Raw genomic sequence first — 17,568 nt, 5'->3', positions numbered from 1 at the left:
TCGCCTCCAGACCAGTAATGTATTGGCGACGACTATGGAGCACTCCTGAACTCGCCATCTTTCAGGAGGAATTGAAGTCCATTTTATTGCTACCAAAGGCAGGTGCTATTCCTTGGTTAGCCCATGTTAGGAAATCACTCAGAGATATAGGCAGAGAAGACCTTTGGCTCTCACCTGAGGATACTTGTCCCTCTTTGCCAAAAAGATCATTGGCAAAAATTTTGCAGGAATTTAAGTTGACTCGGATCATTCGATCAGCCAATACTCAGCCAATCCAAATACTCCAAATTTGACCTCGGCTTTTCTCAAGGTCAAAATTAGCTATATTTTCGAGCCTGCAATAGACTTGATTCAACCGGTAATGGCCAAAAAATTATACCTACAATTTAGGCATGGGTCTCTCCCCCTTTTTTCGAGAACAAATAAATGGGCCGGCTCACCCAGACAATCTTGTCCTGGGTGTGGTGCCACTGATGAAACTGAGGTCCATGTTATAATCTTCTGTTCGGCATATAAAACCTCCCGCAGGAAATGGATAATTCAACTTGCTAAGAATATAGGGGTTACGAACCACAGAGATCTCTTCAGGTTGTTGAAATATGATCCTTCCCCCCTATACGTCACTGTGATAGCTAAATTTCTCTTTTCTATGTGGCTAACCAGAAGACAACTACTACCTCACTAAGTCAATTATATTGGCAATTATATTGGCACCAATTATTGTTATTAATCTGTTTTAATTCGTGAATTGCTGAATTGTATTTTCTCTAAGAATCACGTTTTAAATTTGTTAACATTATACTATGCTATTTTATGACTTTTATGGCTTGTAGCCGAAATAAAGTTTTTCTGACTGACTGACTGGTTTCAGAATAAAAAATATATGGACCCTCTCAGATTTTCTATCAGGTGACAAAATTATCTGAAATGAAAAGAGATAAACAATCCCCTTGTTTTCAAATTTTGCTCATCTCTGCCAACTCAACGTATTAGAGTAAACTGAGGACAGCCCATTGACTATTTCTATACAAAGATTTTATTATTTTCACCTACCAAATTGTGTATTATTGCCGTATTTGTGTAGCACTTCGTATCTCTGACAAGTCCGTGAAGTGGTTCGATTTGTATCAGCTTCATAGGCGCCATTTTGTAGAGCATGATTTGAAGACTTTAGATGTAAAATGTCCTGTATAGGAGAAGCTGGGTTCGTTCATGTGGCAACAATTTGATGTTAGAGGCAGAGTATAAAAATCAAGGAAGTTCATAAAGTTTATTCTATTAATCTTTAATGGATACAATCCGCATTACTGTTTAATTATGATATTTTTTGCTTACATTTAAACTTATGACAGGTACATACTGTGGCTTACGCTACATCACTTTTTTGGTATTGTGTACAAGAGTGGATGGAATGCTCTTTATATTGGCTCTAGGAGAAGGGAGAAGGCAGGATTTGTTTTTATTTTATCGATGGTGAGATAAGAACTCCTTCAAGTTATGAGTTTTAACATCCTTCCTGGAGTGAAGAAGTAATGGAAAACGCTGATCAGTGAAGGACATTGTCCTTTAGCCTTTATGTGTACTTAGAAAAGGCTTCCTTCCCAGAGCTTCTGGATGTTCTCCAACAGCACATTGGGCATTTGCACATGCTTTCTGCACTTCTGAGGGAAGGTTCTATTTCATGGAAGGGGTCCAGACGCTTGCTTATTGTGCGGGCACACATTTTGCTACCATGCCACGTGAAGGGGGTGTTTTCTCAATTTCACAGGAGCTTCACCCCCCACAAAAAAGGAAACACCTTTGACCATGTGTAATATTACAGACATGACAGACAGACAAAGAAGTTCTCAAGAGGCACACTTATCGTGAGGCACTAAGAAGGGATGCACCCTTAGTGCACCCCCTGAAGGCAGTCTTGGGAGGGGGCACAGAAGTTCCCTGACACATCTCCATATAGCCCCATGGCCAGTGCCTTTTTAATGTATAGGCACTCTGGGCAGTTGCCCTGGGGGGCCCCACGAGCATAGGGGGCCCCATGTAGACCAGAATTTAACACAAATCTTCTGTTAAACATTTTTATTACTGCAAGTGGTTGTGTAGGCTGGGCCCAATGCACTGCTCTGCCCGGGGGCCTATAATGCTGTTAAGACGGCCCTACTCACGGCAAACCGGTGTCCTGTCTTTCACTGCATCATACTCACCAGTGAGTTTCTCAGAGTTACACAGTAAACACTAGAGAGAGTAGATTTATTCTGTAACCCAGTGGCAGGACTGGTCTGTGGGGTGAACCCAAACAGGGTATACACTGCTGCAGACAGAGAGGTTGAGAATATTTCCTCTTCTGTGTTTCCTAATTTTCAATTTGGTGGTACCATGGTTTTGTGTTCCTTGGCACCTGACATGGTGTATTTTTATGAAACAGGTAGAGCTGTCCTTACTTTAAGCCTATGGTTGCCGGTTGGAACTGCTGGCACTCATTCTGGGGACTGGCACTTATTTATCCTCATTAAACAGTTACCGGTCGCAAAAGAGGGAAAAACAAAAAGACGGAGGGAGAGTAAGACGGAGAAATGTCGTAAAGGGGGAACGCAAGAACATACAAGAGTGACACAGAAAATCTCATTGTTTTGCCCTTGCCCTTTTAAAATGCTTTATTATTAAACATTTTTTAAAAATCTGGTATATTAAAATTCTAAAGCCGCATGCACATTGTAATAACAAAAGAACAGTTTTGATATGTGGCTTTGTAATGGTGGCATTTTCTATTTTATTAAGGTTCCGAAAATTGAATTTTCATGTCTGATTTACAGATGGATTCTCTTGGGCTGTTTATTTTTATTTGGTCAGTCTTCAGCATTTGGAATTGGGGATTGATCATTGTCCAACAAATGTATTCAAAATTGAACTAACAACATTGTTTCCTTTTCCCACTTTGTTTTAACTGCTTGAAAACAAACAGTGCCAGCATTTCATTGAGGCTGTGAATTCTGAGCTTCAAGATCCATGCTTAGTGTATGCTTTATTATTTCAGAGTTTCAGTTTTGGTTTGTCAACAGAACCTTGCAATTAACACTGTTGCACATATTTCTTATTTTTGTTTAGGAAAACATCTCTAATAGAATTTGCACTAAGGACTACCTACTAGGAGGAATTTGCACAAGGAGTGTGAGCACTGAAAATGAAGCATTTCCTGGGAATCCACCACTTGCTCGCCCTGCTCTGCTCTGTATTGCTGTATCATGTCTGCTCGGCGCAGTATGAACACTGGCCCTACTACCCTGAATACTATGAACAACACCAGCAGGAATACCAGCCACCCCAAAGACCGGCGGATGTGCCCAAGATTGCCCTCCGGCTGATGGGACAAAAGAGGAAGCATAATGAAGGCAGAGTTGAGGTGTTCTATAATGGAGAGTGGGGCACGATCTGCGATGATGACTTTTCCATTTACAGTGCCCATGTGGTATGCAGAGAGCTGGGGTACATGGAAGCGATATCGTGGGCTCCAAGTGCCAAGTATGGGAAGGGAGAAGGTAAATATTTCTGGTTGATTGTTTCTTTGCTGTTCATGGTTGATAGGAGTTGCTAGTGGTAGAGGAGCTTTAAAATGTCACAATTATCCTCTGCATTACTTTATGATTGTATAGAGAACTGCAAGATTAAATGCTACAATATCAACTTCATATCTGCCAGCTTAAACAAAAATGTAACCGTGTGAGGAAGTGTCGGGGCCATGGAGGGGGTGGGGTCTCGTACTGAGAAGTACCCAGGAGGCACTTTTGAACCCTACCCTGACCTCAAGCCTCCTCACCCGCCCCCCAAAATAAAAGCTTGCTGAGGCTGGTGATGTCCTGGGGTGTTTTCACATCCCTTAATGGAGGTAGGCAGCTCAAATCCTTTCAAAAACGAGCTGGTAAACCGGTATTTTCAGTGGTTTTCATCACTCTTTCCCTGCCACCATGTGATATCCGCTCTTCACTTGGTGACCATGTGATTTGAGCCGATATCATGTGTCAGACTGTGGCACGGTGTGAGTTGGCAGGTATGCAACATTTATATGACTACATGGCATTGGTAATAAAGATGAGGCATTTTCTGGAATCAAAGGAAGTTTGCATTTGTCCCTTTCCTCTCAATAGTGGTCAATGAGGACGGTATGCTCAAGGACTCATAGAGTGAGTAGAAACAACTGGCAAGCTCTTACCAGATGTTCACATACATCAGCCTCCTTACAATATAGTGATGAGGTCTCAATGTCCTACAAAAAAAAGATTTTCGCGATACAATATTTTGCCCGATGGTTCTCTATCTGTAGAAGTGTCAATAAAAATGGATATCCCAAAATCATTCTGTACCGTCGAAGCCAGCAATAATTTTCTTTGGTCATGTCTAAAGTTCTGCCACACTAAACTTTTTTTTAACTCATTTTTATTGGTATTTTGCAGAAATTCACAAGTTATATACTTTGCAGGTACATTGCTGGTAGAGACAGAAAGGAGAGTAGAATGTTTGCCTCATTCCAGTAGGGTGTGATAAGTACAATTAGATGTGTGATGGTTGCCATGTTATGCAGATTCCATACATTGTCTGTCAGGTACTAATATGAAATAAGGTCTGCTTAGGCTAGAATGGTATAGTTGTGGTCTGAGCTCCAATTAAGATTCATTAAACATAGCCAATACAAGATTATACATTAATAATGTAGAACTTCTTGAAATTGACAAGAACAAAAAATTGACCAAAGTTCAAATCAAGTGATAACATAAAAGAAACTGCAGCTGGTTCGGAGTAGTTAGCGGGAAGTGAGGAGATGAGTATTAGTACATGATTGAGAATCTCACAGGAGTGCTAGTGTTCACTGGAGGGAGGGAATGTCTAGTGGGTAGGGCTCTGAAGATGCAACTGGGTGGGGCGTGCATACCAAGCCCTGCAGTGATTGAGGAGAGATCCATCCCAGCTGCGATAAGCTACCATGAGAGAGGTTAATGGTATTGTGTGAACAACACAAGAAGTGTCCTACAAATAGTCGGGCAGAAAGAACACTGCAGGACGATAGAGTGTAAGGAAAATCCAGGCCTCACTCAGTCCAGCCATCTTTAGCCCATTCTCCCAAAGCCGTCCAAAGTCCAGCCCACCCCCTGCTTTTTAGGTCTCGCCTGAGCCAGCGTGCATGCGTTGCTCTGCGAGACATTTAGTAAGGGTGTTAAACTTTGGAACACACGCTTGTGCGTGTGCTTTTGTTTTCTTCACCCGCTATTGGCCTTTGCATGCGTCTTTCTATGAAAGACAGCACGCAATTGGCCAAAGGCGGGTGCATGTCCCGCCTTCTCTCTGTCCTGGCCTAAAGTCCGCGGGAGTGAGCGCAGCTTTCCTCCCTCGTCATGGATCATTATGCACAGCGTGCACTTTCAGCTCCAGACGCGGTCACTTTCACTTTTGCATACCACGCTTGTTTTATTTATTTATTTATTTGGTTACTAGAGTGCCGTAATGCCTTTCTGCACAGAACACCCCTCCCACCTCACAAACATCAACCAGAGCGATGCCATGGCTTGTTTCTTTTCTTTGTGAGCCACTCTCACTGCAGGCACAACGTATTTTCTTTTATTAATGGAGCATTGCGCTTTAATGCGCTTTACATTTTAAATGCAGTACTGGGCTGTACAGAGCCCTCATTGCTGTGAATGCGCTACATGAACGGATATTTGATTGTTGTGTAGTGTGCAGTACTGGGCTGTACAGAGCCCCCATAGCTGTGCGTGCGCTACATGAATGGATACTTGTTTGTTGTGTAGTGTGCAGTACTGCGCTGTACAGAGCCTTTATTGCTGTGCATGCGCTACATGAATGGATATAATAGGCTCGTGCTCTAAAAGGTCTGGTGGCTGTTTGTTTTGCAAATTCATACAGCGCAAACTGAACTCAAGAGTACTAGAGACCTTTACAAGACACCCAGTTACATTACACAAAAGCACATTCACACAGGAACACATTGCCTTTTAGAAGGCACAGGAGATTAACTAATTTGCCCAGAATAGCACATTGGTAAGCCAACGCCATGACTCGAACACCAGCTTCTGCAATTAATTAATCGCACGCGATCATCATGCGTGATTAATCAATTACTCTCTCCATGGTCCCCCTGTTCCCTGTTTACTAAAAACGGGGTGCTAAGGAACATTCACATGCGCTATAAGAAGGGACTGCCCCGTTAAATCTGTTTTGTGTTCTATCTACTTGCCGTTTTTTGTATCTAATATTCTGCCTCTTTCTGCTCTCCCATGTGCCCCCTTTGAGATCCTCCTCTCCATCTGCTTTCTGCCAGCACCCTCCTACCCAATAGTTGTCCACCACACCACCACATCCAACACCACCACCACATCCACCACCACCACGTCCACCACCACCACGTCCACCACCACCACTACATCCACCACCACCATCATGTCCTCCACGTCCACCACACCACCACGTCCACCACCACCACCATGTCCACCACCACGTCCACCACCACCATGTCCACCACGTCCACCACCACCACCACATCCACCACCACCACATCCACCACCATGTCCACCACCAGCACGTCCACTACCACCACCACGTCCACCACCAACACGCCCACCACCACCACCACGTCCACCACCACATCCACCACCACCACATCCACCACCACAACCATGTCCACCACCACCACCACGTCCACCACCACCATGTCCACCGCCAACACCACCACCACCTCCACCACCACTATGTCCACTACCACCACCACCACATCCAACACCACCATGTCCACCACCACATCCACCACCATGTTCACCACCACCACGTCCACCACCACCACCACATCCACCACCACGTCCACCACCACCAACACCACGTCCACCACCACCACGTCCACCACCAACACCACCACCACCATGTCCACCACCACATCCACCACCACCACTTCCACCACCACATCCACCACCACCACTTCCACCACCACGTCCACCACCACCATGTCCACCAGCACCACCACGTCCACCACCACGTCAACCACCACAATGTCCACCACCACCATGTCCACCACCACCACGTCCACCACCACCACATCCACCAACACCACCACCACATCCACCACCATGTCCACCACATCCACATCCACCACATCCTCCACCACCATGTCCACCACCACCACATCCTCCACCACCACCACCACAATCACCACCATCACCAAGTCCACCACCATGTTCACCACCATGTCCACCACCACCACGTCCACCACCACCATGTTCACCACCACCACATTGTCCACCACCACCAACATGTCCACCACCACCACGTCCACCACCACCACATCCACCACCACCACATCCACCACCACCACCATGTCCACAACCCAAATGTCCACTACCACCACATCCACCACCACACATTCACCACCACCATGTCCACCACCACCATGTCCACCACCACCACATCCACCACCACCACCACGTCCACCACCACCACCTCATCCACCACACACCACCACGTCCACCCCCACCACCACGTCCACCACCAACAAGTTTACCACCACCACATCCACCACATCCACCACCACCACGTCCACACCACATCCACCACCACCATGTCCACCACCACATCCACCACGTTCACCCCCACTACCACATCCACCACCACGTCCACCACCACCACCATGTCCACCACCACTACCACATCCACCACCACTTCCACCACCACATCCACCACCACCACGTCCACCACCACCACCATGTCCACCACCACCATGTCCACCACCATCACGTCCACCACCACCACCACCACATCCACCACCACAACGTTCACCACCACCACGTCCACCACCACCACCACGTCCACCACCACCTATGACAGGTAAAGTGTCACTGGAGGGCAGGGGTAATAGGAGTGTCAACCCCGGCTGTACATGAGACATTTAAGGATGCATTGGGTGCGAGAAGACGGGAATTGGGGCTAGAAGTATTACACCAGACCCAAGATACATTTTGAAGAGGCGCAATGTCACAGGGGCTCCTGTGAAAGCACTCGCAGCATCTCTACCTCACAGTGGCATACCTGCATGAGCCACTCACTCAAAACAAGCATTGGCATATCCAATAGGTCTCGTCTTTTGGACCTTATAAGTGTTTAGCCATGCAACACTTGATGTTGTTGCACCAAGGATATTGTGCTGGATAACTAAACATTTATAAGGTCCCAAAGGCGAGACCTATTGGCTATGCCAATGCTTTGGTGTTTGCACAAGCCTTTACTTTCCTCTCTGTGAAGAGCTTTTCTCCACGCTTGGGGCAGTTGCAAGGCCCTCTAGTGCCAGGATTCAAGGGAAGATGCTGAAGTTGCCTTCCACCGAGCAGTAATTATTCTCTTAGCCAGCAGGAGGCCCAGATCCAAGAAACTCCTCGCTGCCCTATGTTTTTTCAGGGGTTTAAAAAAGCCCAAGACGTAGGCATCCCAGGTCAACAGCAGCAGGATGCCTGTGCAAGAAGTCAGGCCTCGCAAGAATTTCATCCAAAAAAGTAGTTAGGGATGGGCAGTTCCACATCATGTGATAAAAATCAGCTGCAAACGAACAACATTGCAGCAAGAAGCGGAAGGCTTCCAGAAATGTTCGATTAATTCTAGTGGGGGAGAAATACGCTCTATGAAGTATAAACAATGAAATTAATTTAAACCTGGCATTTCAAGACACACTACAGGGATATTCCAGTGACCCTAACCTTTCTATATATTGAATTGATCTCCCAAATTCTGTCTCCCAGGAATTTGTCTGTTATTGTAAAGGAGTTTGACTTTGGGATCGTTATGATTTACATAACAAGCTAACGCATTGCCTACTAGTTCTCATGATATCCATCGTATGTGTGGGGAGATGGATGTCTGGGTCTGTGTCTGATTGCCCACCTAGTGCAGGGTCTGTGAAGTGAGGTCATAGATTAGAAATTGAATCTCCTGCAGTGCACTTTGTTCGTTTAGTTGAGAGAAGGGCTGGAGGACTCCATCTTGACACAAGTTATCAACGTTGTCCAGAACAGCTGCTTCCCACTGTTTAAGGCTCCATTTGTCCATGAGGGATTTTTGTAGAGGGAGGCCCAATAATGATAGTCGAAAAAGCCAGACAGCAATGCGCCACTTGAAGTATACAAGGAGAATCCCAATCAGGTTTGGATTCAGAGGAACCAGGTTAAACACCTGGGGTAAACAGAGGTGGGTGTCTATCACTCCAGTTTCACCCAGGGTTACCTCTGAGAGCGATCGAGGCACCCACTGTAAATGGGCTTCTAAATAGTAGACCTCAAAGTTGCAGGCCCTATTGCCTCCCTGGTCGTGGGGGTTCTGATTGTAGACAGTGCTATTCTGTGCTGTCCGTTTCCCCAGAATAGATAGCCCAATAGGTTATCAAGTCACAGACAAATCGATGAAGAAGGAAGGTTGGGATGTTAGCGAAATAGTACAGTAGCCTCAATAGCATCCCCATCTTTGAGACGACCGCACACCTCATGAAGGAGACTGGGAGTGTTCTCCAAAAGGACACCAGGGCATTGAGAGAGGTCACAGGCCTTGTAAGGTTACTTTCTTGTATTTTGTCCACTGTGTGTGATACATATTAATGCCCAAGTACCTGAACATGTTACTTTCTCACTTGACATGGTCAGTGCCAGTCATGTAGGGGGAAACATTCAGCCTCAAAGGGTAAAGACATGTGTTAATCTTGTTAACCAAGAGCCCCAACGCCACTCATTAGTCTTTGAGGATTTGAGCAATAACTCTGAGTCCTGGTCTAAAGTCACTAAAGTAAAGGAGGACATCATCTGCATATAGATTATATGGGAGCCTCCACGAAGTGGAATGCATCGGGTCTAACCTCCCCATTACATTCTGATCTTAAATGGGTCCTTGGCAAGTGCAAAGAGAAGGGGGAAAGAGGGTACCCCTGACTGATAACTCTAGTGATAACAACGGAATCTGAAATATACCAAGCAAGTCTGATTCTGGCCCAGGGGTCTGCGTAAAGCAGCTTTATCAGGCATGTAAATTGTGGGCTGTACCCAAATTTACAAAGCACCAGAAAGAGGTTAGTCCATTTGAGCCTATCAAATGGTTTCTAGAGGTCGAGGGCCAGGGCAGCAGTGTATGGCCACCATTGGAGGTCTGCCTGATGTTATTGAAGGTGTCCCACCCCGGGACAAAGCAGCCCTGATCCGGGTGGACCAACAGAAGAGAAGGATGTGTATGCAGACCGCCAGAATCTAACTGAGAATCTTACAGTCCGCATTCAGGATGGAAATCGGCCGATACTAGGCTGGGTCCAATTGATCATTGTGAGGTCTCACTATTGAGACTACCAAGGCCTCCTTTAATGAGGGCAGGAGAATATCCGCATGGAGGGCATCTTCATTTAATTTAGACAATTTGGGGGTCAGAGGTGATGAAAACGTTTTGTAAAACTCAACTGGTAGGCCATCAAGGCCTTTTGCTAGTTCCTTTATGGCACCTTTTATTCTCTAGGGGGTTATGGATCCACCCAGTAAAGGCAGTTATATAATTTAAATAGAATCTGCCCAATATCCTGCTGCATGTGCACTATAGATTTTGTCTCATATCAGAGTGAAGGTATGGTGAGACGGTTTGTGTCCATAGATGAGCAGACAAACTGACCTCTCAGCTTTGGAACGGGAGTGAGTGGTATATGCTGCCCAAATGAAGCACATTAACCTTTTGGTTAACACTGCTTCTTCCTTATGCAGAGCACCAAGAGCTTTCCTTGCCCAGGGTTCACTTGCCGTCCATCATTCTGAGTCCTGATACTTTTGATCGGTTGGAGCCAGGTCTTTTTCCAGGGATTTGCAGCTGCTTACAACTGCCTAAATGCAGTAAACTCGAGTGACTAACTTAATTGTGTCCAATTCGAGTACAGTTTTGTCGTTCGCTTTGAAAAAGTCTGTAAGCTGAGTAGCTGGGGTATCTCTTAGCTTGTTGTCCTCCAACATGGAAAACCACCAGACCAGGGCAGTAGGAGAGGTCAGCCCAATTCTAGACACAGCAACAAAGGGCTATGGTCACATATTTCCCTGCCCAAATAGTTGGGATCGTGACCTGGAGACAGAGCTTTGTCCAGCAAACCACTCTGTCAAAGCACACCTACATGTCATAGACAGATAAATAAATAAAAGAAAGGCAGGAGGTGTGAATTTAGAGCTGCCAGACATTGTCACACTAAACTTAACGTCAAATTACCACCTGAAGTGTCAGCATTGATAGACCACTTACAAGGCATTTTTTAATGTTGTACATTCCCACGCAATCTCTGACTCCCTCTCCCTCTCTCTCTCTGTCTCTCTCTCTCTCGCTCTCTCTGTCTCTCTCTTTCTCACAAACTCCCTCTCTCTCCCTCTATCTCTGTCTCTCTCTCTCTCCCATGCTTGTTTTGTTAGGACTTGCCTAACACAGTGCATGCCCTTTCTCTTGCAAGACATTTTACCTTGCTGGTGGCTTAGAGTCTACCCATTGCTTACCATTTGTTGGCTTCATTGGTACTCTCATTTGCTTGCTTCTTATGCATCAGTTTCAATAGGCTTCCTTCCTCTTCATGTGTCTGTCCCTCCTCTGGAGCATGGACCCATTACTGCTCGCTTTTTCAGGCAATGCATTTTTCTTTAAAGCACTCTATGAGTGTGCATGTTTTCCGCTGTCTCCCTCTTGAACTTCTTCCCATTCCCTGTTCCTCCCCAGTCCTTCATGCCCACCCTCCCTCTGTTGACTGTGTGCATCCTCCAGTACCCTACCGCTTATCTTTGCTTTCCATATGCTTGCTGAGTGCTTGCCCCAGACCTTCCGGCTGACCTTCTGTTGTCAGTGTGCTTGCCCCTAGCCCTCCTGCACATCCTCAATTATCTATCAACTTACCCAGGAATACTCTACCCACCCTCGGTTGTCTGTGTGCTTGCTCCCAGCCCCTCCCTCCCACCATCTGTGGTCCTTGTGGTTGACCCCACCCATTCTGCTTACCCTCATTTGTCCGTGCAGTTTCCTCCGCCCCGCTGGTCCCCTCTCCATGGTCCGGTTGGTTGCTTCCATCCACTCTTCGTTATTCATGTGCTTTTTCCAGCTACCCCCCATCTTTTTACAACCCTTCTCCTCCCGCCTATCCCCCATTCTTGGTCTGCTTGCCTTCAGCCTCTCCAGCCCACCTTCCATTGCCGTGTGCGCCCCCGCCCTCTGTTGCCTTTCCTCTCCCCACACCTGCGTCCTTCTTTCCTGCCCTCCCACCCTCAGTGTTGCCTCAGTAGCTCACGCCTATAAAAATAAAAGTGCTATGATATGGCCAGTGCCAATATGCATTAAAAACGCATAAGAGCTGGTTAAGCCAGAAAGCTTTTTCTATATCCGTTTAAGCCTACTGTACAGCATGGCAAAAAATATTGCCAAAGACAATAGCTCTCATAGACAGGAACTACTGGGTCACTGCGATAAAAAGGGGCTTAGTAAATCTTACAAAACAATTGGATAAGTAGAAGAGGCTGTTTTAAATGAAGGGATCGCTAATGGATCAGGTTGAAGCGGTGGCGTCATGGAACTACTGCAAGGGTTTTTATGAAGGCCCTTTCTTCATCCCATGGTTCCCTAGCCGCTCAACCTATCCCTAGCCTCATCTCTCTTTTGGGCTACGTGTTAATACAGACGCATTTTGCACTTAAACTCCGAATTTTAGAAGTGTGAGAGAATACTTTAAGAGTTCTGAGGGAAAGTAAATCTGATAAAAATCGGCATACTTCAAAAGGCTGTTCTGTGGCATACCCAGTCTAGTCAAGATATGCACAAATGAACTGCAGGGTTATTTGGGCCACTTATCAAGGTCTTCTCAGCAGCTCTGAATGACACAGTGACCCTGCTGCAGCCACAAACTCAGCAGTGACTCTTTCGAAGTTCAATTTACACAGAGAACTGCCACACAAGTCATTCTTAGGAAGCTGAATCTGTTTTAAAATTTTACACATTTCACCCCCAATAGAAACCCACCCACATTTGCCTCTGTTCTGTTGAGCAGATTCAATGAAATGCATATTCGAGTCTCTTCAGTAAGCAATTCGATTAATGTGATGAACCAATTATGTGAAAATGATCAATTCTTTACAAACATAGCTCATTAACACTTTGATTAACAATATTCCAACCAACATTGATATAGTAAACCTTGCAGCATAGTAAGATAGCATTAAAGATATGCGTACAATATTCAAATAAACGCTGTCATTCTGAAGCGCGCCATAAATCAGATCCTGCTATTGGCCAGATTCCGAATACATCGGGATACCCCAACTATTGGAATTGTATATCTGGTGGAAAAGATTGATGATCTTCTATAAAAAGCTGGATCACCTGCTTTTAGGATAAAGTCTCAATTTGATACAAAATAAGGAGCTTCTGTGCCTTTTCTTTTATTTGCCTCCATTATCCTTTACACGCCTACAGCTACATTTTGTTGCTTGACAATCCTTATGGTTTTAATTAAAAAGGAACAGCTTATCTGGAAGAGCAAACGTGTAGATTTGGGAAAAAACAACATAAACGCAAAAAGCAAAACGTCCTAAACTGGCAATAAACAATTCACCTAACCAATGGAAAGAAAAGAAGGGTCTGACTGCTCATTTCCTGTTTCTCCGGCTACTGGCGAGTTTACTAGTTCTGAAAAGCCAGTCACGAGTCAACGACTGTGTCAGGAAGAAAATTGTGCAAAGCATTCCCTTCAGATGAAGAGGTGAAAAGAGTAAGTCACAATTCTGGACCATCATATGACTGTAATGGTTTTAAACTCTCCCGGACCATGAACTGGAAACCATGACCACTGTCACAAACACCCTGGAGTTCACCAGATATTCAGAATTTCCTCTGACTTTGTTAGGTGAAGAAAAACTTGGATTGTGGAGTATCATCAGATGAAAACCATTTGTTCTAACAGGGGTTCATTTTAGATTAGTGCTGTAGGACAGTGCCCTTTTTGGATGGTCACCCCCCACTGTTTGCTCTGGATGCTGTGGTAATAGATCTGAAAGTGCACTGGAACCTGCTAACCAGTGCTCTTTCCCACAAAGGCAATGTGAATTGGTACACCCAATTGGCAAGATGCTTTAACCCCTCCTTATAAGTCCCTAGTGGATGGTACTAGTGGTACCCAGGACCAGAGTGTTAAAGGACTCACCGCGGCTGCAGCACTATTTGTGCCACACTGCGTGATCCGAGTAAACAAAGTCAGCAGGTCTGCTGTTGCAGCCTGCACGAGCAGCTTCCCTGCTCGAGATTGACCCTGACACACCATGTGTGACAGGGTCACCTCGCTGTCTTAATATAAGTAAACCACCCCTAAGGTAGGCATTTATAGCCCAGGAGGCAGGGCGCATTATACTAATGGAGTGGACATGTATGTGCAAGCATACATTTCTCTACAGTGATCTTTCAATTAAAGATCACTGTAAGTGAACGGCGTCCATGGGTTAACATTGACTGGTTCTTGGGTGACCCCAAGTTAGTCAGCTCCATTATGGTATCGCCAAATTCAGTAATGTGTGGTATCAAACACTGTGCTTTTTCACCCCTTACATGATCCCTATGTCGAGGGTGAGCTGGCATGTACCAGGGTTATATCCTTAGAGGTTGCCTCAGTCTACCTGGGTTTTGGGGTGCTTTCCAAGCCGGTTGCCACCAAGACAGAAGTCTGCCCTCCTGCTGGGAAGTGCTGTTACTCCCAGAGGATGGAGACAAAAGAATGGGCAGGAAGGAGGTCACACCTCCGCCCTCCCGGGATGGTTGGTGAATGACACATCAGGGCTCTAAGCTTCAAAGGCCACGCTGCCTCTGATATGCACTTGTCCTCCAATGAAGACAAACACCCCCTTTTCCCACAGGCACTCGTGTTTGCACACAGGTGAGAAATTAGATATTCAGGAGGTGTACAATCCCCAAAGGCTAGCCACACCTCTAGGGTAGGCTAGGGTAGCTGATCTGTACAGCAGAGGATGGCTCCTGCCATCTTGAAAAGTCTCAAAGATATTGGTTTTGGGTAGCTTGATGACATGCACCCCACAGATGTCGTCACCTTAGGGGTGGATTAGCTGCAGGATCAGTAGACAATTGTCTACTGACTCTCACACCCCTAAACATCCCCTAAATCCAAGATTTAAGGGGCACCCCTGACACCAGAACTCCAAATCTGCTCTGAAGAAGGACAAAGAAGAGACCCATATCTGCACAAGGCAGGACTCCACAAAGAGAAGGCGCAAAGCTCTACACAGCCCCCTGCACATGCTGGACTATGTCTCCTCCCGGACCAGAGGCCGGCCTCAAAAGGAAGGTGAACCCTCTGCAACTGAAAGACTTCACCAGGACTCCCTAGGACTAGAGGTACTAGTCACTTGCAGTCGGCAGGCACCAACGGCACTTCAAAGACCAAAGAAGTACTGCCTGCCAGGCTCAGTTGAGAACCAGCCCAAAAGTAACTGGCCAGGTGCCTTTGGGGAAACGTAGTCCTGAACCTCACTGAATCTCAGCCCTCCACAGAGTTCCCAGGACTTCTGGAAAAAGATTTACCACATTGCTGCATTTGCCGTGGCCAAGGTATGTTGGAGGTCTGGCTGAATACTGACTTTGTTACTCGATGCTCCAAGAAGAGAGAAACATCCTGCATCGTCGACCCTCTACTTGTGAGGCACACATGTTGAGCATTTGCATCCAACACGTGTCTGCATTGGCATGTCTGGTAAACCCCTGCAGCTTCCGTTCAGCACCACGGATAGCGAGGTACACCTCTGCATCCAAGACAACTGAGCTAAGTAGAGCTGTTCTGCCTGGTTATTTCTGGTCCGCTGGCCCCATCCAACCTTATCCTCCAAGGGGTGCCCCTGAACCCAACCTGCAAGTGACAGAGTGTCACAAGTGTGTTTTTGACAGCTACAGCAGTTCTCCTTTTGGCACAGAGGACACACAAGTCATCTCTGCACTGGACTCTCTGGTCAAGGTAAAATTGTTCTGACCGCCGAGGCTTGGTCTGTAGAACCATAAGACCTTAACTCCAAGTGGGTCCCATTGAACTCACTTTGAAAGTCACCGAGCGTCACATAGTGTTTTCTCTATTGATCGCAATGGTAAATTTTGACAGCTCTGCAAGGCACTGATTTTCTGAACACTTTAAAATCAATAACTCTGGTTTTACCCCTAGTATTGATTTCATTTTGGGGTCTAAACCTAAACTAAAATAAGATCTATGTTTATAAATTGGTGTCGGATTACTTTCAAGTTGTGTCAATCACTTATCGTCCATTTTTGTGCTCTGAAATGCTTAACACATGTTCCTCTAAGTAAGCCTGACTGCTCTTTGCCACTCTACCAGGACTGAGCTTAGGATTACTAGGGCAAATCCGAGTTCCACTTTAGGATATTGTGTTAATATTACATGGTAAGGCCTCCCAGCCATACCTCGTAATATTTCCATCTTGCTACAAGTGCCATGCACTGAGTCGCCTGAATCTTCCACTTCCCTAACTATTAAATTAATGCACGTTCAAGTGATAATTTGATCACTGAGTGACATTGAAATATGCCAAGAATTTAAAAATAAGGAGACTGAATATATTTGTTTTAATCGTATGTTGTAGTATGGAGAAAATAAGACTTTTTGGGTGATTGAGTTCTGGGACTTATCTAAGGTGGAAAAGGTTGCAGATTTACTGTGTTTGTTTTGCAGTTTGCTCAGAAAGACACATTCATTCATTCCCATGATAAGTTACAATGTATTCATGTATATTGATGATGTAGAGTTCTCATTGTACTGGAGCACAAATCACCCTAACAGTGTATTAACTTACCTCAGTAGAATGTAATGTTGACATGTGTGAAGGGGAAGCAAGGGGGTTTTGCAGATTTATCTAGTTTGTTTATGAAGGTCCTTGCCCCATGAGCTCATTCATCATATGTTGATGGCCAGCCAAAGCGACTTAGAAGGTTCGAATAAGAGTTAATAGTGAAAGAATACCCACATCTTAAATCAAAGATGGACTCATTTAATCCCCAAATTACCTACAGGTTAGGACCCTTTAGAGCCTACTAGAAGTGTTGAATCAAAGTTAACACTATTGGCCATAAGCTGATGTTAATTAAGCTTGTGCTGGTATAAGGGTTTTACATGCATAAGTGAGGGTGAAGGTGGGAATGGGAAATGAAAGTCGAATTCTAGGGCGGATTTCAATGGAAGACATCTAATTTTTTAAGATATTCTATGAGAAGTGTAAAAAACGAACAGACAAAAGCATTTCCTCCTGTAGACAAAGGTAGTCCACTAAAATGTCCTCTACAGAATACCGTGAGGCCTAAATATCAAGTCCCAAATATCGGTTCTCAAAACATTGAGAGGGTAAGGGCATATAAGTAAATATAGATTTACTGCTTTTAACTCACCATATATGTTGCTATATCTTGAAGGTACTTAGACATGGAATTGAGAATAGTAAGTGTATACTTACCTATATTACTGTTATCAATATATTATCAATATAT

The 17,568-nt window shown here is 45.3% G+C and overlaps 1 protein-coding gene across 1 annotated transcript in view; it reads left to right on the top strand.

Moving 5' to 3' along the window:
- LOXL2 (lysyl oxidase like 2) overlaps window positions 1-17,568 on the top strand; it is a 377,239-nt gene that overhangs the window by 56,552 nt on the left and 303,119 nt on the right. The window contains exon 2 of the mRNA XM_085633231.1: window positions 3,103-3,533. Within this exon, the coding sequence (XP_085489357.1) occupies window positions 3,179-3,533 (355 nt within the window). The 5' untranslated portion in view covers window positions 3,103-3,178. The remainder of the gene's footprint in view (window positions 1-3,102; window positions 3,534-17,568) is intronic.

This window comes from Triturus cristatus, chromosome 11, assembly GCF_964204655.1.
Source record: "Triturus cristatus chromosome 11, aTriCri1.1, whole genome shotgun sequence".
NCBI lineage: Eukaryota > Metazoa > Chordata > Amphibia > Caudata > Salamandridae > Triturus > Triturus cristatus.
This window is presented reverse-complemented; position numbering and strand designations above follow the sequence as displayed.